This window comes from Pan troglodytes, chromosome 8 (assembly GCF_028858775.2).
Source record: "Pan troglodytes isolate AG18354 chromosome 8, NHGRI_mPanTro3-v2.0_pri, whole genome shotgun sequence".
NCBI classification, from domain to species: Eukaryota; Metazoa; Chordata; class Mammalia; order Primates; family Hominidae; genus Pan; species Pan troglodytes.
Window position 1 is genome coordinate 100162469 of NC_072406.2, and position 19474 is coordinate 100181942.

The 19474-nt window shown below is 35.4% G+C and overlaps 1 protein-coding gene across 8 annotated transcripts in view; it reads left to right on the forward strand.

Annotated features, from left to right (window-relative positions):
• Positions 1 to 19474, forward strand: part of PTEN (phosphatase and tensin homolog) — a 104923-nt gene that overhangs the window by 79553 nt on the left and 5896 nt on the right. For 7 of the 8 annotated variants that reach the window (XM_054659762.2, XM_063780859.1, XM_016918822.4 and 4 more), the window contains 3 exons: positions 8763 to 8904; positions 14438 to 14604; positions 17485 to 17709. In XM_054659762.2, coding sequence (XP_054515737.1) covers positions 8763 to 8904; positions 14438 to 14604; positions 17485 to 17709 — 534 coding nt within the window. Of the gene's footprint in view, positions 1 to 2583; positions 2879 to 8762; positions 8905 to 14437; positions 14605 to 17484; positions 17710 to 19474 lie in introns of those variants that run through there. The other variant, XM_016918823.4, reaches the window with a different exon arrangement.

The window sequence follows — 19474 nt, forward strand, 5'->3', positions numbered from 1 at the left end:
CAGTAGTTTACAGTAATATCCTAGGCCTTCACATTAACTCACCACTCACCCACTGACTCACCCAGAGCAGCTTCCAATCCTGCAAGCTCCATTCGTGGTAAGTGCCCTATACAGGTGTACTATTTTTATATCCTTTATACCATTTTTACTGAACCTTTTCTGTCTTTTAGATAAACAAATAACATTGTGTTACAGTTGCCTATGATATTGAATACAGTAACTTACTGTACAAGTTTGTAGCATAGGAGCTGTATCATATAGCCTGGGTGTGTAGTGAACTATACCATCTAGGCTTGTGTAAGTATATTTTGTGACACAGTGATGAAATCATCCAGATACAGTTTCTCTTAAGCAACACATAACTGTGTATATATATATATAGGTGGCTTTAATAATAAAATAATGAAATGTATTTCTTTTTTTCTGTCATTGACAAAACAATTACCAGTCTTACTAATTAGATCAACTGCAAAACAAAATCTCACTCAAAAATAAAAATATGTAAGTCCCATTCCTTGATTACAATTCATTAGAACTGGAGATTTTTAAAAATGTTTAAATTTATATGGAAATATAAAATCATGTTTTAAATAATTTTTGATTCAATGAGGAAATGTAAATTTAGAAATAAAGATTAATAACTAGAGATTTATAAAGGCAAAAATGTTAATGAATTAGGAAACAGTAAACCATTTGAACTAATCTAAATACTGATTGCATGAAAATGCCAATAAAATCAATACATATTTTTAAAAGCCAGTCAAGGATAAAAGAAAAGAGGGAAACTACAAGTGAGACATTAAGTATGAGAAAGGAGATAAAACTAAAGTGTGGAGGTGATGTTAAAAATTATATTCAGGTCTGTGCTAATCATTTTGGAAATTTCAGTGAGAAGTGGGCAATTTTCAGTGAACATGTCATTGTAAATGCTTTGAGGAGAGACAAAATCTGAATAGACCCTGCAATAATGAAAATGTCTAGGAGCCCTCAAGAAATACCTGGTTTAAATTGCATTTCAGGTGGCTGCTTATCAAACCTTGAAGTATCAAGTAATTATGTTATCTAAATTGGACCAGGTGTTAGAAAAATATGTGAGACTTCACAGGTGGCTGCTTATGTAGCCCTTATACCTTAATCTGATAAAGGTAGCATATATTTAAAAAGAGAGAAAACCAGAAGGTACAATTTAGGGAAAATTAAATACTTCTATTTGGCCAAAGTAAGAGTACATTCAAGGGAATTGTGAGAGGTAAGAGTGGAAAAAGAGGTTGGAGCTGTATTTTTATGCTGTGATTGAATTACAGTGTGTGATATATTGCTCTTATTTGGGTAGATTACCATTTAACATTTTGAATTAATTGGTAATTGGATTAATCTTAACTTTTAAAAAATTAATCTGAGAGTGGTATAAAGGATAGATTACAGAATGGATAAAGGGTGATAAATCAGTTGGCTATGGCAAAATTGCAGGAAGAAACTGAAATAGGCCACAGAAAACTGAAACTGACATTTTGAGTAGTATTTCAGAATCAAGATCTGGATTTTGGCAACTGAATAGATGCGTAGGAATCAAAGATGAGTATACTAAATGAACTTAATCTGTGATTTGTCTGTCATTTTATTGTGTACCATTAGTGTGTATGCATGTATGTATGTGCCAGGTAGTTAATATGCTGACTGTGTCTCTTAGCTCCACTCTGCTGCCTGGGCCTTTGCCATAGTGCTGGAGTTCCCTCACTTCTCTTTTCTGTAACCCTATTATATTACTGCTGTCTCTCAGCTGTGTTTCGTTCCTCAAGCAGAAAGAAGATGGGAGGATCATATAGTAGTTGACTAGAAGCTGTGGAGTTTGAGTGCTGGGATTATATCTAGTTCCATTACTGATGATTATATCTAGTTCTATTACTTCACCTCATCTATAAAATGGTTTACCAATAGTACCTACCTTACATGGTTTTATGAGTATTAAATTATGTATTTCTAAAGACATTTAGAACAATACAAAGAATATAGTGTGGGCTCAATAAGTGATGATGGTGTTAGTTATTAGAAGGCCATCGAGTGCTGGAGAAAATATTGAATATCATTGATGGAAATAAAGGAGGTTTTCCACGTTAAAAAGCTTCGGTTTTTGGAAATGTGTGTTTTCAGTATTTCTGAGATTACCAGGTAGAAATTCCAGCCAGATGTTGGAATTCTGCACTGGCAGTTGGGAATAAAGTCATGTTAAAGGAGATAAGTTTTGGAGTTATTGTGTAAAATTGGTAAAACACTGGAATAGATTGGTTTGACAGAGGGGAAACTCTTTTGAGATAGGCCTATATTTAGGGACAAGAGAAGAGACAATCAATAAGGGTTGAAAGAAACCTTAAGAGAGTAAGTCCTATGACAGAAGCAGGGAAGTTTCAGAATGATTGCAGAAAGATCAGCCAGGCTCTTCCTGTTCTCCATCGTGGTGCAGGATCAAGGTGAAAAGGATAACCCCATGCAGGAATTTTGCATCTGCAGGCTCCGCTTCAACATCTGTTTAGGAGAAAGTGGAGACAGACTGACCTGAGTAACTAAGGTGTTGGAACAGCTTACAGGTCAGAACCAGGTGTTTTCCAAAGCTAGATATACTGTTAGCCCCTTTGGCAACAGAAGAAATGAAAAGACTGTTGTCTGCTGCACAGTTCGAGGGGCCAAGGCAGACGAAATCCTGGAGAATGATCTAAAGGTGCAGGAGTGTGAGTTAAGAAAAAATAACTTCTCAGATACTGGAAACTTTGGTTTTGGGACCCAGGAACACATTGATCTGGGTATCAGATATGACCCAAGCATTGATGTCTACAGCCTGGACTTCTATGTGGTGTGGAAAAGCCAGGTTTCATCATTGCAGGTAAGAAGTGCGGGACAGGCTTCATTGGTGCCAAATAGAATCAGCAAAGAGGAGGCCATGCGCTGGTTCCAGCAGAAGTATGATGGGATCATCCTTCCTGGCAAACAAATTCTCATTTCTACCCAAAAGGGCAATAAAAAGTTTTCAGTGAAATGTTTAAAAAATAAAAATAAAAAAAAGATCAGTCAGCAGCCAGGATGGGATTGTGAAAACAGCAGGAAATTAGTTGTTGACAAAGCATTAATGACCATTAAGAAATCAGCCTCGGCTGGGCATGGTGGCTCATCCCTGTAATCGTAACACTTTGGGAGGCCAAGGCAGATTTCTTGAGTCCAGGAGTTGAGATCAGCCTAGGCAACATGGCAAAACCCTCGTTCCTACTTAATAAATAAATAAATGAATAAATAAACAAGCAAGCAAGCAGGGCTTGGTGTTAGGCGCCTGTACTCCTAGCTACTCGGGAGGCTGAGGGGGTTGAACCTGGGAGGCAAAGGTTGCAGTGAGCCAAGACTGCACTACTGCACTCCAGCCTGGGTGACAGAGTGAGACCATGGCACCCCCCTCCCCTTCAAAAAGAAATCAGCCTCATAATCAATTTCTCTGGATTAAGGAGTAAGAGCGTCTCAAGATTTGCTGTTTATAGACAGGGAGGCTGATAGTTTGAGAGAGATACAGAATCTAGGGAGAGTGTGGGTTTTTGGTCTTTCAGTTGTTTGCCAGCCTTGGATAAAGAATGAAGATTACTTGAGCATATTATTTAGAGACAAGTGGAGAGAATAAAGGCACATGCCACATAGAAGATAATTAATAAAGCACTTGTCCAAAATAGAAACTTGTTGAACAGGAAGAGATGTCAAGTATAAGGAAATTTTAAGATGGGAGAAGGGAATTTTGAGTGTTCATATTGGATGACCTCAGGGTTCCCAGTAAAGCAGGAGCTGAATTCATCGAAGGTGATGTGTTGGTCAGGATAAAGAGAGAGGTTGGGAAAACAAAGTGCTAAAGTCGTTGTGGTCAAGAGTTTAAAAAGTGTATACCAGAAGAGTTATTGAGTGATAGGGGTTTGAAATAGGCAAAGCTGTAGGAAAGAGGGCTGGAAGGAATATTAGGAGGAACACTAAATATACTTCTGAGGTCTACCTCCTGGTCTGTGAACATAAAGGAGCTGAAAGAGTAATGGCTGAAGTTCTTTAGTTCAGCTAAAGTTTTTTAGCTGAAGCTAGAATTGTTGAAAGTTGTATTTGAGGAAAAAAAGTTAATACAGTTGACCGTTCGATAATGTAGCCCACTGTTGACCAGAAGCCCTACCCACAACATAAACAGGCAATAACACATATTTTGTATGTGTATTATATAGTATATTCTTAACAATAAAGTAAACTAGAGAAAAGAACATGTATCAAGAAAATCATAAGGAAGAGAAAACACATTTACAGTACTGTACTGTATTTATTGGTACCATACATTTATGTTGCTGTTTACAAGATGAAGCATCTGTCTGAAATGGCCAGCAGCTACAGCTGTACCTATCTACTGTACATATCAAGCAAGTCACTTTATTCTTATAATGTCTATGACTTCTGTCTTCGAAAGCACTTCCATCATCACTATTGGCACTTCATATGGGTCTCATGGTGTTAAGGTTTACGGCATTGCACTAGGCACAATGAAAACTACACAAGGGAGCCGGGCACGGTGGCTCACGCCTGTAATCCCAGCACTTTGGGAGGCTGAGGCGGGCGGATCATGAGGTCAGGAGATTGAGACCATCCTGGCTAACACAGTGAAACCCTGTCTCTATTAAAAATAAAAAAATTAGCCAGGCATGGTGGCACGTGCCTGTAATCCCAGCTAATCGGGAGGCTGAGGCAGGAGAATCGCTTTTTCCCAGAAGGCGTAGGTTGCAGTGAGCCGAGATCGTGCCACTGCACTCCAGCCTGCATGATAGAGCGAGACTCTCTCAAAAAAAAAAAAGAAAAGAAAAAGAAAAGAAAAGAAAAACACACAAGAGCCGTAAGAGAGATAGCTTTTGATTGCAATACACAATTTACTGGAGAGATGAGCTGATCATACAGAGATGATTAGTGTCACGCAGTGTTTTAAACAGATTCTTGCAACCCTGGAGTTCACTGCAGTAGCAACAGAAGTTAGCTATGAGATTTTAACAGTAGTATAGTATGTACTACAGTTAATATTAGGTAGCTATGATTTAATGCTGCATCTTTGCATTTGTTTACATTTATCTTGACTACAAGTGGTATTATGTCTGGTCTTAAGGTTTGTGTGCATATATTTTGATGAATTTTAACTTTTTATAATAGGTTTGTGTATATTTTATGGCAGTAAATGATAAAACAGACTAATCTACATATATTTTATGTAGTCATGACATAAACCTAACTTTTTTCTTAACTTTTTGATATTTCTAGTCTATGTGTTTCATCTGCAGGTTTTTTCAAATTGTTGAAATCTCTGAAAAATTTTATTGAAAAAAAATCCATATATGTAAGTGGACCCACACATTTCAAACCTGTGTTCAAGGGTCAGCTGTGTAAATAATTTTCCTCATAATTAAAGTGGAAAAGGAGAGTTACTACTAGTAGAAAGTAGAACTATACCCTTGGGCGGGGGTGTGTGTGTGTAGTTACAGATCAATTTAACTTAAAAGTTCTTGGTTAGAGAATAAAACTGGCCCTTATTAGGTTTAATTTACATGAAAAATGAAAAATTTTAGGCCAGGTACAGTGGCTCAGGCCTGTAATCCCTTAACTTTGGGAGACCAAGGGGAGTGGATCACTTGAGGTCAGGAGTTCAAGACAGCCTGGCCAACATGCTGACTCACCCTTCCCTACTGAAAATACAAAAGTTAGCCAGGCGCAGTGGCCATCCCTACAGTCCTAGCTACTTGGGAGGCTGAGGCAGGAGAATTGCTTGAACCCGGGAGGCAAGGTTGCGGTGAGCTGAGATCGCACCACTGCACTCCAGACTGGGTGACAGAGCGAGACTCCATCTCAAAAAAAAAAAAAAAAAAAAAGAAAGAAAAATTTGAAAACAGAGTATTTTTTAATCTGCAAGAGCTTTACAGCCTTTTATTCATATGTATAAGCTTTTAAAGATGAGTAAAATTTTAGTGTGGACTTTCCACTCATTGGAAATCCTATATTGCAAGTGTTAATTCAATTTTAGTGAGTGTGCATCATGGCTCAGAGAGATAGGACTAGAATGAGGAGGTCACATTGGAGACTCTGAAACAGATACATGTGAGCCTCCCAACTTTTTAATATTTGTTAATCTAGAAATGTTGAATTTTGGGTGCTGACAAGGCAGCAGGTAGATAAGAATTGCAAAGTTAAGAAAATAGACTGTAATATTGATGGTAAACTAATTGATTAAATTTTAAAATGTACTTTTCCATGTTTTTCTTTGAATTGTCAGTAATTTTGTTTCAACTGGTATTCATACATAGATTATTCACCCAATGTTGACAACTAGTAGATTTATATATTTTTTATGTTGCCTATCCTTTTTTGGGTAAGGATTAACAGAATGTATAATCACCTACATTATAGGTACACTACTAATCACTTGCTACTTGAAAAAACCTAAAGCTTTGAAATCTTTTTATTATTGCACACAAACTTATGCCAAAAATGGAGATAAAGAGAAAAATGTCATCCACTAAACCCCAACAAATAATGTTGACAATGTGGTCTACTCGTAGACTCGCATTGACTTAATTTTTTAAATCTTATTGCATATTTTGACTAGATAATAAATGCATATGGTTAAAAAATTCACATGGTTCAAAAAAGTACACCTCCCACTCATCTTCCATGTGATATTTCCTTTCTGCTAAGCAATTCTGTATTTATCTTGCTAAACATGAATGACAGTTGTTTGCTGAAATTACATTAAATGTGATGTAATAAAATCATTGTAAGTTTACATTTTTTAACTTTAATAATTTTTAATGTTTTAATGAAGAGTATGAAAAGCAGTAGCACTGCTCTTCAAAGTACTACTACTTTACCTTACCTTTTACTGTTTTGTTAAGAAAATTATATAGAAATAAAATTCCAGCTATTCCAAAACTGTACCTTAAATACAGGTACAGAATTGCTAAAACCGTGTACCATTTTGTAGTTTTAGCATGCTTTTGTGTAACTGCATCTGGTGTTTGATCCTCATGAGAGCCCTGTTAAGGAAGGGTACATATTATTGTCCTCATTTTCCTTCGAAAACACATCAGAGTTTGTATTTTGACTGTCAGCATTCAAATACAAGTCTTTTATTTATAAAATTTTGGTCTTTATACTGTGGCCAAAAATCTTAAATCACTTGTCATGATTTGAAATGGTTTATACCGATTTTTTTTGACATTTATACACACATACACATATTTTTAAATTGTCTATAATAAAATCATGCTCATCTTTGAAAAAATATTAGGAGTACTACAGTGGATACCTACATACTTGCTATTCAGCATACCTGGTTTTTTGTTTGTTTGTTTTTGAGACAGTCTTCTCTGTGGTCCAGGTTGGAGTGCAGTGGCACGATCTCAGCTCATTGCAACCTCCGTCTCCCAGGCTCAAGTGATTGTCCTGCCTCAGCCTCCCAAGTAGCTGGGACTGCAGGTACACATCACCACGCCCAGCTAATTTTTTGTATTTTTGGTAGAGACAGGGTTTCACCATGTTGGCCAGGCTGGTCTCCAACTCCTGACCTCAAGTGATCAGCCCACCTCGGCCTCCCAGAGTGCTGGGATTACAGGTTGTGAGCCACTGCACCTGGCCTGTTTTTAAATTCGCATAAATATGTTTTATATTTTTCATTAGGGAGAAGAAGGTTGTGTCTAGAATTTTTAAGACATTGGGGAGATTTAGATGCCAGTAGTAACTTAAAAGAGAAATAATTGCAAATTCTTTTTCCTCTTGAGTATACTTTCATTTAAGGTACAGTGTTCTGTAAGTTACTTTTACCGTTAAACTTCTTAATGTTGCTTGTTGTTTGTCTTACATTTTTAGGTTGGATTTTTCTTAAGTCACATGTCTAATAAAACCCTTAAAAACCTTATTTATTCATCTTCGTTAGTGAATGCATTATTGTACATATTAGATTTTTCTCTTTAGATAACTCAGCTTCCCCTATTAAGTGCCACATGTATTACAAAATTTTATTTATGTTTTATTGTTTAATAAACTCTTGAGAACTAGATACATTTTAATCATTTGTAATACTTACATTTTCTAAAACACTTCATTTTTCCCTGGTTTCTTCAACAAAGAGATGCATGTAGTACAAGGATAGCTTTACCTGTGTTAGAAGATTGTTTCACACATTTACATCAACTGCATAGTCCTGTTTTTGTTGGGCCCTAATGCCAGCATCACTTTTTGCTACTGCTGTTTCTGCCTTAAAGGCAATATGCCTCTATCTAGTTTGCTGATTCTGATACTCTTTCCCCTGGAAAGTAGGTAATCAAGTTTGTGAGGAGCTGTGTGTTTAAGGAGTCCATAAATCCTTGTGGGGAGCCCTAGGTGTATAGAGCATAGCTGTAGGGCAGAGGCCTTTGACACTTATTTTGGATATGCAGTGGCCTTTGCCTATGGGGTTCATGGGTCAGAGCGCTGTTGTGACCTTTGAATAAATGGGTTGTTAATGATAATTGTTTTAAGGGAGGAGAGTTATTCTGATATCCTTTGTATTGATATTGCTCTTATTTATTATTGAGCTGGATTTAAGTATTAATCATTTAAGGTCAAATTTCTAATGTATATATGTTCTTAAATGGCTACGACCCAGTTACCATAGCAATTTAGTGAAATAACTATAATGGAACATTTTTTTTCAATTTGGCTTCTCTTTTTTTTCTGTCCACCAGGGAGTAACTATTCCCAGTCAGAGGCGCTATGTGTATTATTATAGCTACCTGTTAAAGAATCATCTGGATTATAGACCAGTGGCACTGTTGTTTCACAAGATGATGTTTGAAACTATTCCAATGTTCAGTGGCGGAACTTGCAGTAAGTGCTTGAAATTCTCATCCTTCCATGTATTGGAACAGTTTTCTTAACCATATCTAGAAGTTTACATAAAAATTTAGAAAGAAATTTACCACATTTGAAATTTATGCAGGAGACTATATTTCTGAAGCATTTGAACAAATTAATTAGCTTTGTTGTTCAACTCATTGGGCTAAAGAAGCCAAAAGCAATGGGTTTTAATGTAGTCGAAGCCAAATTATATTTATGCAAGAAATATTCTGTGTTATAACCACCAAATACAGCCCAATTCTGACTAGATGATGGAAGAACCTGTCCCATCAGAGGTCCAGCATGAGGTCCAGCAGAGGTCCACCAGAGGAGTTCAGCAATTTGCTGCTCTTAGGGCAGGGATCAATTCCTTAATATCTTAGGAAGACTAGGTATTGACAGTAATGGTGGCAAAGCAATGAAAAGGAAAGGAAGAAGTGATAAGACATGGCAGCAAGCTGAAGTATGATGAGTAAAGAATAGGAATCAAAGTATGTGGAGTGTTAGAGAAAACCTGGATTTAGATCCAGATTCTAGTCCTATCTCTGTCATTAATCTATTGCGTAACCCTGAGCATTTCATCTACCTCTCTTTGAGTTTGCTTGTCAATAAAATGAAGAGACTTTGAAATTTGAAACTTCCTGGATAAGTACTAAATACAGATTATGTCACTGATGTCTGCCTCTATTTATTTCTCCCTTTTACCCTAATCTCTATAAGTCTACCTCAGTCATCCTGATCCTATTCTACTTCTCTGATGTTGTTGTCAGATAGGTGTGATCATCCTCATCAGATCTTTTCTGTATTCTTAGAGACAGATAACTTTATCAAAGACCACAGATTTATTAGTATAGCATGTTAAAGTCTTCTAAAGAGTCTCATTGATGCTCTTTTCATCTCAGTACAATTTTTAAAACTGCTGAATGCAAGGTACTGAGCTGTTGGAAGTGACTGACAGATGAATGTAACAGATTCATAGAGAAGGAAAAAGGAAGAAAAACTCATGCTCTTCCTATAGTATTGATATCAGTGTAAGAGCCAAGAGAAAGGTATAAAGTATCATGCAGATATTAAGGGAAAGAAAACATTCACTTTAGTAATCTTTCCTCATTTTCTAGTTTCCTCTTATGTACTATGATTTAATACTGTAGTAAAGTTTTAATTAAATATGAGCTATATGTAATTAAGTGGGAGGTTGTGGGGCTAGGCACGAGGCTCACACGTGTAACCCAGCACTTTGGGAGGCTGAGGCAGGCGGATCGCTTGATCTCAGGAGTTCGAGACCAGCCTGGACAACAAGGTGAAACCCCATCTCTACTAAAAACACAAAAATTAGCTGGGCATAGTGGCACACACCTGTAGTCCCAGCTTCTTGGGAGGCTGAGGCAGGAGAATCGCTTGAACCCAGGAGGCAGAGGTTGCAGTTAGCCGAGATCATGCCACTGCACTGCAGCCTGGACATCGGAGCAAGACTTTGTCTTAGAAATAAATAAATAAATATAAAATAAAATAAATGGGAAGTTGTGTATATAAATTATAAATGCTACATTCAGAAAAGCTTTTGAAGGTTGTCAGACAGTTTCTTAAAGGAAGTTCACCAGCTCTTTATTGAACATTGAAGAAAACATACAGTTTAGATTGGCATTAAAACTGAAAGAAGTGGCTAGACGCAGTGGTTCACGCCTGTAATCCCAGCACTTTGGGAGGTCAAGGTGGATGGATCACCTGAGGTCAGGAGTTTGAGATCAGGCTGGCCGACATGGTGAAACCCTGTCTCTACTAAAAATACAAAAATTAGCCAGGCATGGTGATGCGTGCCTGTAGTCCCAGCTACTTGGGAGGCTGAGGCAGGAGAATCGCTTGAAGCCGAAGGTGGAGATTGCAGTGAGCCGAGGTTGCGTCACTGCACTCCAGCCAGGGCGGTAAGAGTGAGACTCCGTCTTAAAAAAATAAATAAGTAAATAAATTAAAAACTACTGAAAGAAGTATTACAGGCAATGGGAAATAGCTTGAGTTGAAGTGCAGCAGAAGGAAAAAGCTGGACAAGAATGTAGTGTCAGAGAATAGGTATGGAACGTGTGAGTGACTGTTAGAGGATCCTGAATGGGGATAACAGACTTGATTTCATAAATACTGAGATGTCATGATAATACTTGAGGATTAAACCATGTTTTAAGGACAGTTGTATGCAAAGTTGTAATCGCAAGAGGAAAAAATAGTGGAAAAGAAACCAGTAATAAAACTTGCCTTAATGCAGGTATGCTAAGACAATCAAATGGGATTTCATTAATTTTTTATTTGCCATTTATAGCCAAAGATTTTGTAAAAGTTTTGAGCCCAGTCAGGTGAAATAGTCTCAGAAAGAAAGAAAAGTGAATCTGAGACTTGGAGACATTAATGTTGATATTTTGGTTTTAAATGTGTTTTAAATCCGGTAAAAGTGAGCTTCTCACATGACAATATTCAGTGGGTACTTGGGAGTATGGGTTCGAATCTAGGTAGGATATATATCGATATTTTGGGCATCATCAGGAAAGGGAGAGTAGTTAAGCCTTTCATATAAATAATGGTGTGGAGTTTGGGCATGGGAAGTCTTGGAGGAAAGGAAGAAAAGGAGAGGGTGAGGACTGAGATAAGAATGGCAACTTGGGTTTAGGAAGAAGAAGAGGAATCAATGAAGAAAACGGATAGTGCTGAAAAATACAGCATCTTCTGTAGGGATTGGCAGCTTTTTCTTGATTTTTGTCTTAATATTTCTAAGTGATGGAAAAAGCTACTATATTCTAGACATTTAACAGGGTTAAAAATGTTACTAAAAGATGATCAATGTGGTTTTCATTCAAGACTATAACAATATGTATATATCCAAGGAAATTTAATTCTGACTTTAAAAAATTGTTTTGCTTGTATAGATTTAGGGACACAAGTGTAATTTTGTTACATGCATAGAGTGTATAGTTTCAAGTCAGGGCTTTTAGGTTGTCCATCATCTGAATAATATACATTGTACCCATTAAGTAATTTCTCATCTTCTACTCACCGTTTCAAGTCTCCACTATTTATCATTCCATTCTTTACATTCTGATTTTCATTTACTAGGTGTATTAGTCTGTTTTTGCATTGCTTTAAAGAAATACCTGAGACTGAGTATTAAACAGGTTTAACCTGTTTTCTTTATAAATTCTTCTTTAATTGGCTCATGGTTCTGCACGCTGTACAGAAAGCATAGCAGCATCTGCTTCTGGGGAGGCCTCAGGAAGCCTCCAATCATGGCTGAAGGCAAAAGGGGAGCATGGTGAGAATGGGAGCAAGAAAGAGAAGGAGTGGTGGGGAGAAGGTGCCACCCACTTTTAAATGCCAGCTCACTTACCACCAAGAGGATGGCCCAAGCCATTCATGTGGGATCTGCCCCCATGATTCAAGCATCTTCCACCAGGCCCCACCTCTAGCACTGGGGATTACAATTCAACCTGAGATTTGGGAGGGAAAGATATCCAAACTATATCACTAGGTCTGGATCTTGTTATTTATTTTTTGGAACATAGTCATATCCAAGGATATATATTGTAGAAGTCCACAGAACCATACTAATATTGGACTTCTGCTTAGTTAGGTCTTATCTATCTGAAACATGATATTCATATTGCAGAGAAGATTATTTTCTTTAGTGATTGAGGAAATCTTTACTACTTATACATTTTTAATATAATACTATAATATTTGAAGATGCACATTTTAGATGTAGTTTAATTGAAACCTGGAAATACTATTAATTTGCTTTTTAAAGTCCTAAAATCAGGATTATCAGATTCTGAATTAATGGAGTTTAAATTAAAAAGATTACAAGGCAGTTTTTCAGTTTTATTCTGGTTAATTTTATCACAGCTTTGGAATCCTACTTTGTTTATTTGCTTCTTGAAGTTAGATTTCCCAGTGAAATTTCAGTATCACACAAAGTCGTATGAAATGGCTTATTGCACTTTGAACTTTGAGTCAAGGAAGTGAAATTTATTGATAGATTGTTGGTGTAATATTTATCCTGTTTGTGGTAGCTTTTTTGAATAATAAGTGTCTTAGAAGACCATGTTGGAATAGCCCGCATGCTTTTATCAAACATATTAATTATGTGATGGCTGATATTGCTTTAGATATTACATAGAAATAGTAGTAGGTGTTTACTAAACTGGAAATTTCATTTAATTTGGTTTAGCTTTGCCTTGTTCTCAGTCACATTGATAAAAATGTAAGACTTTTGTTTATCTTTTAGAATAATGACACCTTTTGGTGCTGAGAATTTTTTGTTATATATATATATACGTAATATAAATATAAAATATATTTAAATATGTATAATATTTCTCATACACTTTATGTAACTTTGTGTTCCTGTTTATTATCTTGGCATGTTTTCTTCAAATGGCACTTCTTAACCTCCTAAGGTTAATAAATTTCTTTGTAATGGACTTTTGTTTTCTAATTCCTCAGCGTATGACAAATGAATTATACTTTGTCAAATTATTTAGGTAACTTTCAGTTTTTGAAGTCCTGAGATCAAGGTCATTAGCTATAAATGAATTTATGAGTAGATTTAAAAAATAAAACATACAATCCTTCCCTTAACACACTTTCCCACCATTTGGTTCAATTGCTAGTGTAAAAGCATGATGAATTTTGAGAAGTTATATTTTACCAGTTACTTTATTTTTTACCAGTTATTTAAAACAGACATGAGCCAAAGCCAGAATACTTGTTAATGAAAATGAGGTGTTTTGGAGGAAAGGAAGGTTGTGCTGCAGTTTTTACTTGAAATCTGTTACATTTCTTTACAGAAATTTCAAATCTCTTGTTTCCTGTTATGATGGTGGCATTATATACCTTTAAAATGTGAGCTATAGGAAAATGAATGATGGTTAATTTTTTAATAAATAGTTAGACTTGTGTTTTTGAAATTTTTTATAACATTGTTATAGGTTTTATCCTCTTTCTCTTGTGAACATGTAGTGATTTGTATTTTGTGATCTTTGCCGCATGCTAGAGACTTAAGAATACTATAGCAAATATCTGTCTTCTTTACATTTAAAAATTTTTCGTGACTACTGCCTGTTGATATCTGTCTTAAAAGTTACTTTTGATGTAGTTCACAAATGTACCAGATAATTATTTCATCGTTTTTAATGCTTAAAGTTTTTATTTGTATTAGGATTTTTAGTATGATTTTAATGTTAAAGTTTTGAAGTTACTCTGCCACTAGAAGTCTAATTTTGGGACTTACTATTCATGAAATAGGAATTGACTTTTATACAAGTAATAGGACCTTATTTTGAAGGTTCAAACTGGAGAAAATCTTACATTGTTTATATTTTTATTTCATTTATTTCAGTTGATTTGCTTGAGATCAAGATTGCAGATACAGAATCCATATTTCGTGTATATTGCTGATATTAATCATTAAAATCGTTTTTGACAGTTTGACAGTTAAAGGCATTTCCTGTGAAATAATACTGGTATGTATTTAACCATGCAGATCCTCAGTTTGTGGTCTGCCAGCTAAAGGTGAAGATATATTCCTCCAATTCAGGACCCACACGACGGGAAGACAAGTTCATGTACTTTGAGTTCCCTCAGCCGTTACCTGTGTGTGGTGATATCAAAGTAGAGTTCTTCCACAAACAGAACAAGATGCTAAAAAAGGTTTGTACTTTACTTTCATTGGGAGAAATATCCAAAATAAGGACAGATTAAAAGCTATATTTTATTTTATGACATGTAAGGAACTATAATTTGTTTTCTATTAGATCTGCAGGTGTTTTGCTTACTCTGGCATTGGTGAGACATTATAAGGGTAAATAATCCTGTTTGAAGGAAAAGGCCTTATGGCATTGTAACATGAGAGGAATTTTTCTTAACAAGGATGGTTAACTGAGAAGAAATTAGCATGGGACCAATATGTTAAAAATTTTGGTCTATAGGTAGAAATGAGATCTGTTCTGTGGTCTTATGTAGTGACACAAACCACTTTTTCTCCATTTTGGCTTATGTTTCTTTTTCTTTCCTTTTTTTTTTTTTTCCTTTTTGTTAGAGACAGGGTCTTGTTCTATTGCCCAGGCTGAGTAGCTAAGACTACAAGCATGTGCCACCACACCCAGCTAATTTTTTTTATTTTTATTTTTGTAGGGACAGGGTCTCACTATGTTGCCCAGGCTGGTCTCAAACTCCTGGGCACAAGCAGTCCTCACGCTTTGGCATCCCAAAGTGTTGGAATTATAGGTGTGCGCCATCATGCCTGGCCTTAACGTTTCTTAAGACTTGATTATTTTCTATTTAGCTTCTGTGGATTTACTGATTAATTTTTTAACTAGGAGAGAAATCAGTATGAAGAGGGAAGTAATAAAGAATGAAAACATGGTATTTAAATGTGCAGGTTTAGAAAGTTAATGAAGTTTGAATTTGATTGATCTGTATTTAGAGAAGGCAACGTCTTATTATTTTAAAACCAACTATCGGCCCTGTGTGGTGGCTCACGCCTGTAATTCCAGCACTTTGGGAGGCTGAGGTGGGCAGATCAGCTGAGGTCAGGAGTTTGAGACCAGCCTGGCCAACATGGTTAAACCCCATCTCTACTAAAAATACAAAAAAATTAGCCGGGTGTGGTGGCAGGCGCCTGTTTTCCCAGCTACTCAGGAGGCTTGAGGCAGGATAATTGCTGAACCCGAGAGGCGGAGGTTGCAGTAAGCCAAGAATGCACCATTGTACTCCAGCCTGGGCAACAAGAGTGAAACTCCATCTCAAAAAAAAAAGAGAAAAAAAAAAAAACAACTATCTTCATTTAAAATATTAAATGTGAATATTTAAAGTGAGACTAAGGTGCAACATTTTTAGATAGTAATGAAGAAAAGGACTAACTTTGTAGTGTTGCTGCCTTGTTAAACATACTAGATAGCATATTGCCAATCTTTAAACATTCTCAATGATAGGATTTATTTAGTTTTTCTGATTTTTAGCTTTTCTTTTGAAAGAAAATAAGAGGAAGTTTCATTTACTGCAAAATTTTAAATGCTGCTTTGATGTATCAGTAGAGATATAATTTTCCTTTATCCAGAATCCAAGTAGCTGGAAAAAAAAAATCAAAATATGCTGAACTTTTTTTTTTTTAACCAGAAACCCATTTCCTATCGTCTGTACAAATAAAAGTTAAATATATCTCAATAACTTAGAAAAATTATTTTTTGATAATCCAGGAAGTATTAGCAACTGTTTTAAAATTAAGATAACTAGTAAGTTTTATTTTGCTTTCAAAAATAGGCATCTACATCATCATCTCTGCATACCTTTAGGAATTTACTAATTCTTATTTCCCTTCATCTGTACTTTAACACATGCAAAATTGAAGGTTAGATTAAATATTTATGATTTATTTGTTTATCCTTGACTACATAAATTTCCATTTTATTGATTTTCCCTGCCTTATTTAAGAATATGCTATGATTAAAACACAAAAAATTTTAGTATAACCCATATATATATAGAATTCACCTTTTTGTTATTTAAATATTATTGGCTTATTTTCTTCTAAGTAAAATACAATTACTGGCTAAAATAATTGAAATAAGCAAAAAAAAATTTTAAAGACTTGTATACAAGATTACTTTGCCAGGTACTGTTAAAAGATGCAATGACATTTAAGACGTAACATCCTTAAGGATCTTATTTTCTGGGGGATAAAAAACTTTAAGATAAATTAGAATAAAAGATTTAAATGGCATTTTAAGGTACCAGGTACCAGATAAGATGTCACAAGGCTGTACATCATTAATTGCCAAATGATTTATACAGGCCAGATTTCTTTGTTGGTCAATAGAGGTTTAAAGTGATGAACTTCTGTTGTGTTTTTTTATTAAGAAGGTATTATCTTATTAGTAAGAAGTGATTTTTTTTAAGAACAAGCATTTTATAACATCAAAAGAAATCAGTAGTACTCTTTCCTACCCCCTCATATTTATTCTGAAAGTATTCAAGCATTATATTGTCATGTAAGAAACTGGAGCTTTTCATGTTTGTATTGCTGTAGAAGTAAACATGTATTTGCCATGCGTCATCAGGGAAGTTGCACTCACCTTCCAAGAACTTTTGTTAAAGTAAATCTTGGAATAGGTAGCTCATTTGAAATGTAGAAAAAATTAAATCCATATCTGAATTTTGTTTATATGTATGTACACGTAAACTAAAAACATATTTAAAGCTAGTATTAGATGAGAAAAGAGGTTTTTTTACTTAAAATTTTAAGGCAAAAGTAGTTTATCTTAGATCTTGTGAGATTGTATTTTTGGTTTAAAATTTGAGAATTTGAGTGAAGAAAAATCATGTGAATGAAAATGCAACAGATAACTCAGATTGCCTTATAATAGTCTTTGTGTTTACCTTTATTCAGAATATCAAATGATAGTTTATTTTGTTGACTTTTTGCAAATGTTTAACATAGGTGACAGATTTTCTTTTTAAAAAAAATAAAACATCATTAATTAAATATGTCATTTCATTTCTTTTTCTTTTCTTTTTTTTTTTTTTTTTTAGGACAAAATGTTTCACTTTTGGGTAAATACATTCTTCATACCAGGACCAGAGGAAACCTCAGAAAAAGTAGAAAATGGAAGTCTATGTGATCAAGAAATCGATAGCATTTGCAGTATAGAGCGTGCAGATAATGACAAGGAATATCTAGTACTTACTTTAACAAAAAATGATCTTGACAAAGCAAATAAAGACAAAGCCAACCGATACTTTTCTCCAAATTTTAAGGTCAGTTAAATTAAACATTTTGTGGGGGTTGGTGACTTGTATGTATGTGATGTGTGTTTAATTCTAGGAGTACAGCTGATGAAGAACTTGCTTGACAAGTTTTTAACTTATGTATTATTTCGAAGCAGTGTTTACGTAGCAGTAACATGAAAGTTTCTAATAAAATACCCAATGTACACAGCGTCAAAAAAGCTGCATTTTTCCTTTTCCTAATTCTTTGTTGTTTGCTGAAATCTGGGGCAAAGGTGCGGGAGGGGGCTAAATGACTGGGATATGAAGTAGGAATGGGAGAGGAAAGAAATAGATGGGAACTCAGTCATTTGGAAATGATTCATATGGAATGTTTTTACTGCTTCCACTCCTGTCTGCCTTCCAATTTATTCTCAACCCCTCAGAGTGATCTTAAAAATAGACTTGATTGTGTCACTTCTGTTTACACTTTATAAGGACCTTGTGTGTTTTTTTTTTACCATGACAAGGCCCAGCATAATTTAGCACAGGGCCACCTCCTACATCAGCACTAGTCACCTTCTCTCCTTGTTTCTTGAGATTCAGTCATACTGGTCTTTCTTCAGTTCTTCAAAATGCTAAGCTTCTGCCTCTAGTCTTTCCAGTTATTTTCCTTCTCCCTGTACCTTTTCATCTCAGCCTTTTCCCCTGACCTTCCATAGCTATCTTCATATTCCCAGCCTTAGCTTCAATCTCATATTCTCTGAAGTCCTTTGATTGTCCTCCCGTTATTCTTTTTTTAAAAATCCTATTTCCTTATATTGTATCTTAGAATTATTTGGTTTGTTTCATTTTTGTCTATATGTGATATATGTATTTCTACATAGGTATATATATCTACTTATAGACAAGAATTCTTCAGATTAAAAAAATCTGATTTGTAAACATTCCCAAATGGTTGTTTACCATTTTTTTCTTCCCCCTTCCTATTTCTTATTCTACCTGATTTTCCCCTGTTCATTCACCACACTCTTTTCTTTCTCTTTTTTACTCTCTCTTAATTTTTCATTCAATTTTTATAACATGTAATAAATCTAACTGTAGCGTCTGAGTATTAAGAATATTGCTAGTAATACTTCACCTGTAATCCCAGCACTTTGGGAGGCTAAGGCAGGCGGATCACTTGAGGCCCAGGAGTTTAAGACCAGCCGGCCAATATGGCGAAACCCTATCTGCACTACAAATACAAAAATTAGCTGGGCATGGTGTCGCACACCTGTAATCCCAGCTACTTGGGAGGCTGAGGCACAAGAATTGCTTGAGCCTGTGAGGTGGAGGTTGCAGTGAGCCGAGATCACACCAGTGCACGTGCACTTCAGCCTGGGCGACAGAGCAAGACTCTGTCTTAAAAATATATATATACACACACACACACACACACACACACACACACACACACACTCACACACACACACTATTACTACCAATATACATACATATATGTATGTATGTATGTATGTATATTGGTAGTAATAGTAATACTTGGGCCCCTGCACGTTTTAAGTGAAAATAGATCTAATATTAAATGTCTTTAGCCCTTAAATTTTTTTTAAGTGTTCAGAAGTTTCCCTTTAAAAAAATTTTTAATATATAATAATTGTACATATTTATGGGATACAGAGTGATATTTTCATGTATGCAGTGTGTGATGATCAAATCAGGATAATTAGCATATGGATCACCTCAAACATTTGTCATTTCTTTGTGTTAGGAACATTCAAAATTCTGTCTTCTAGCTATTTGAAAATATACAGTA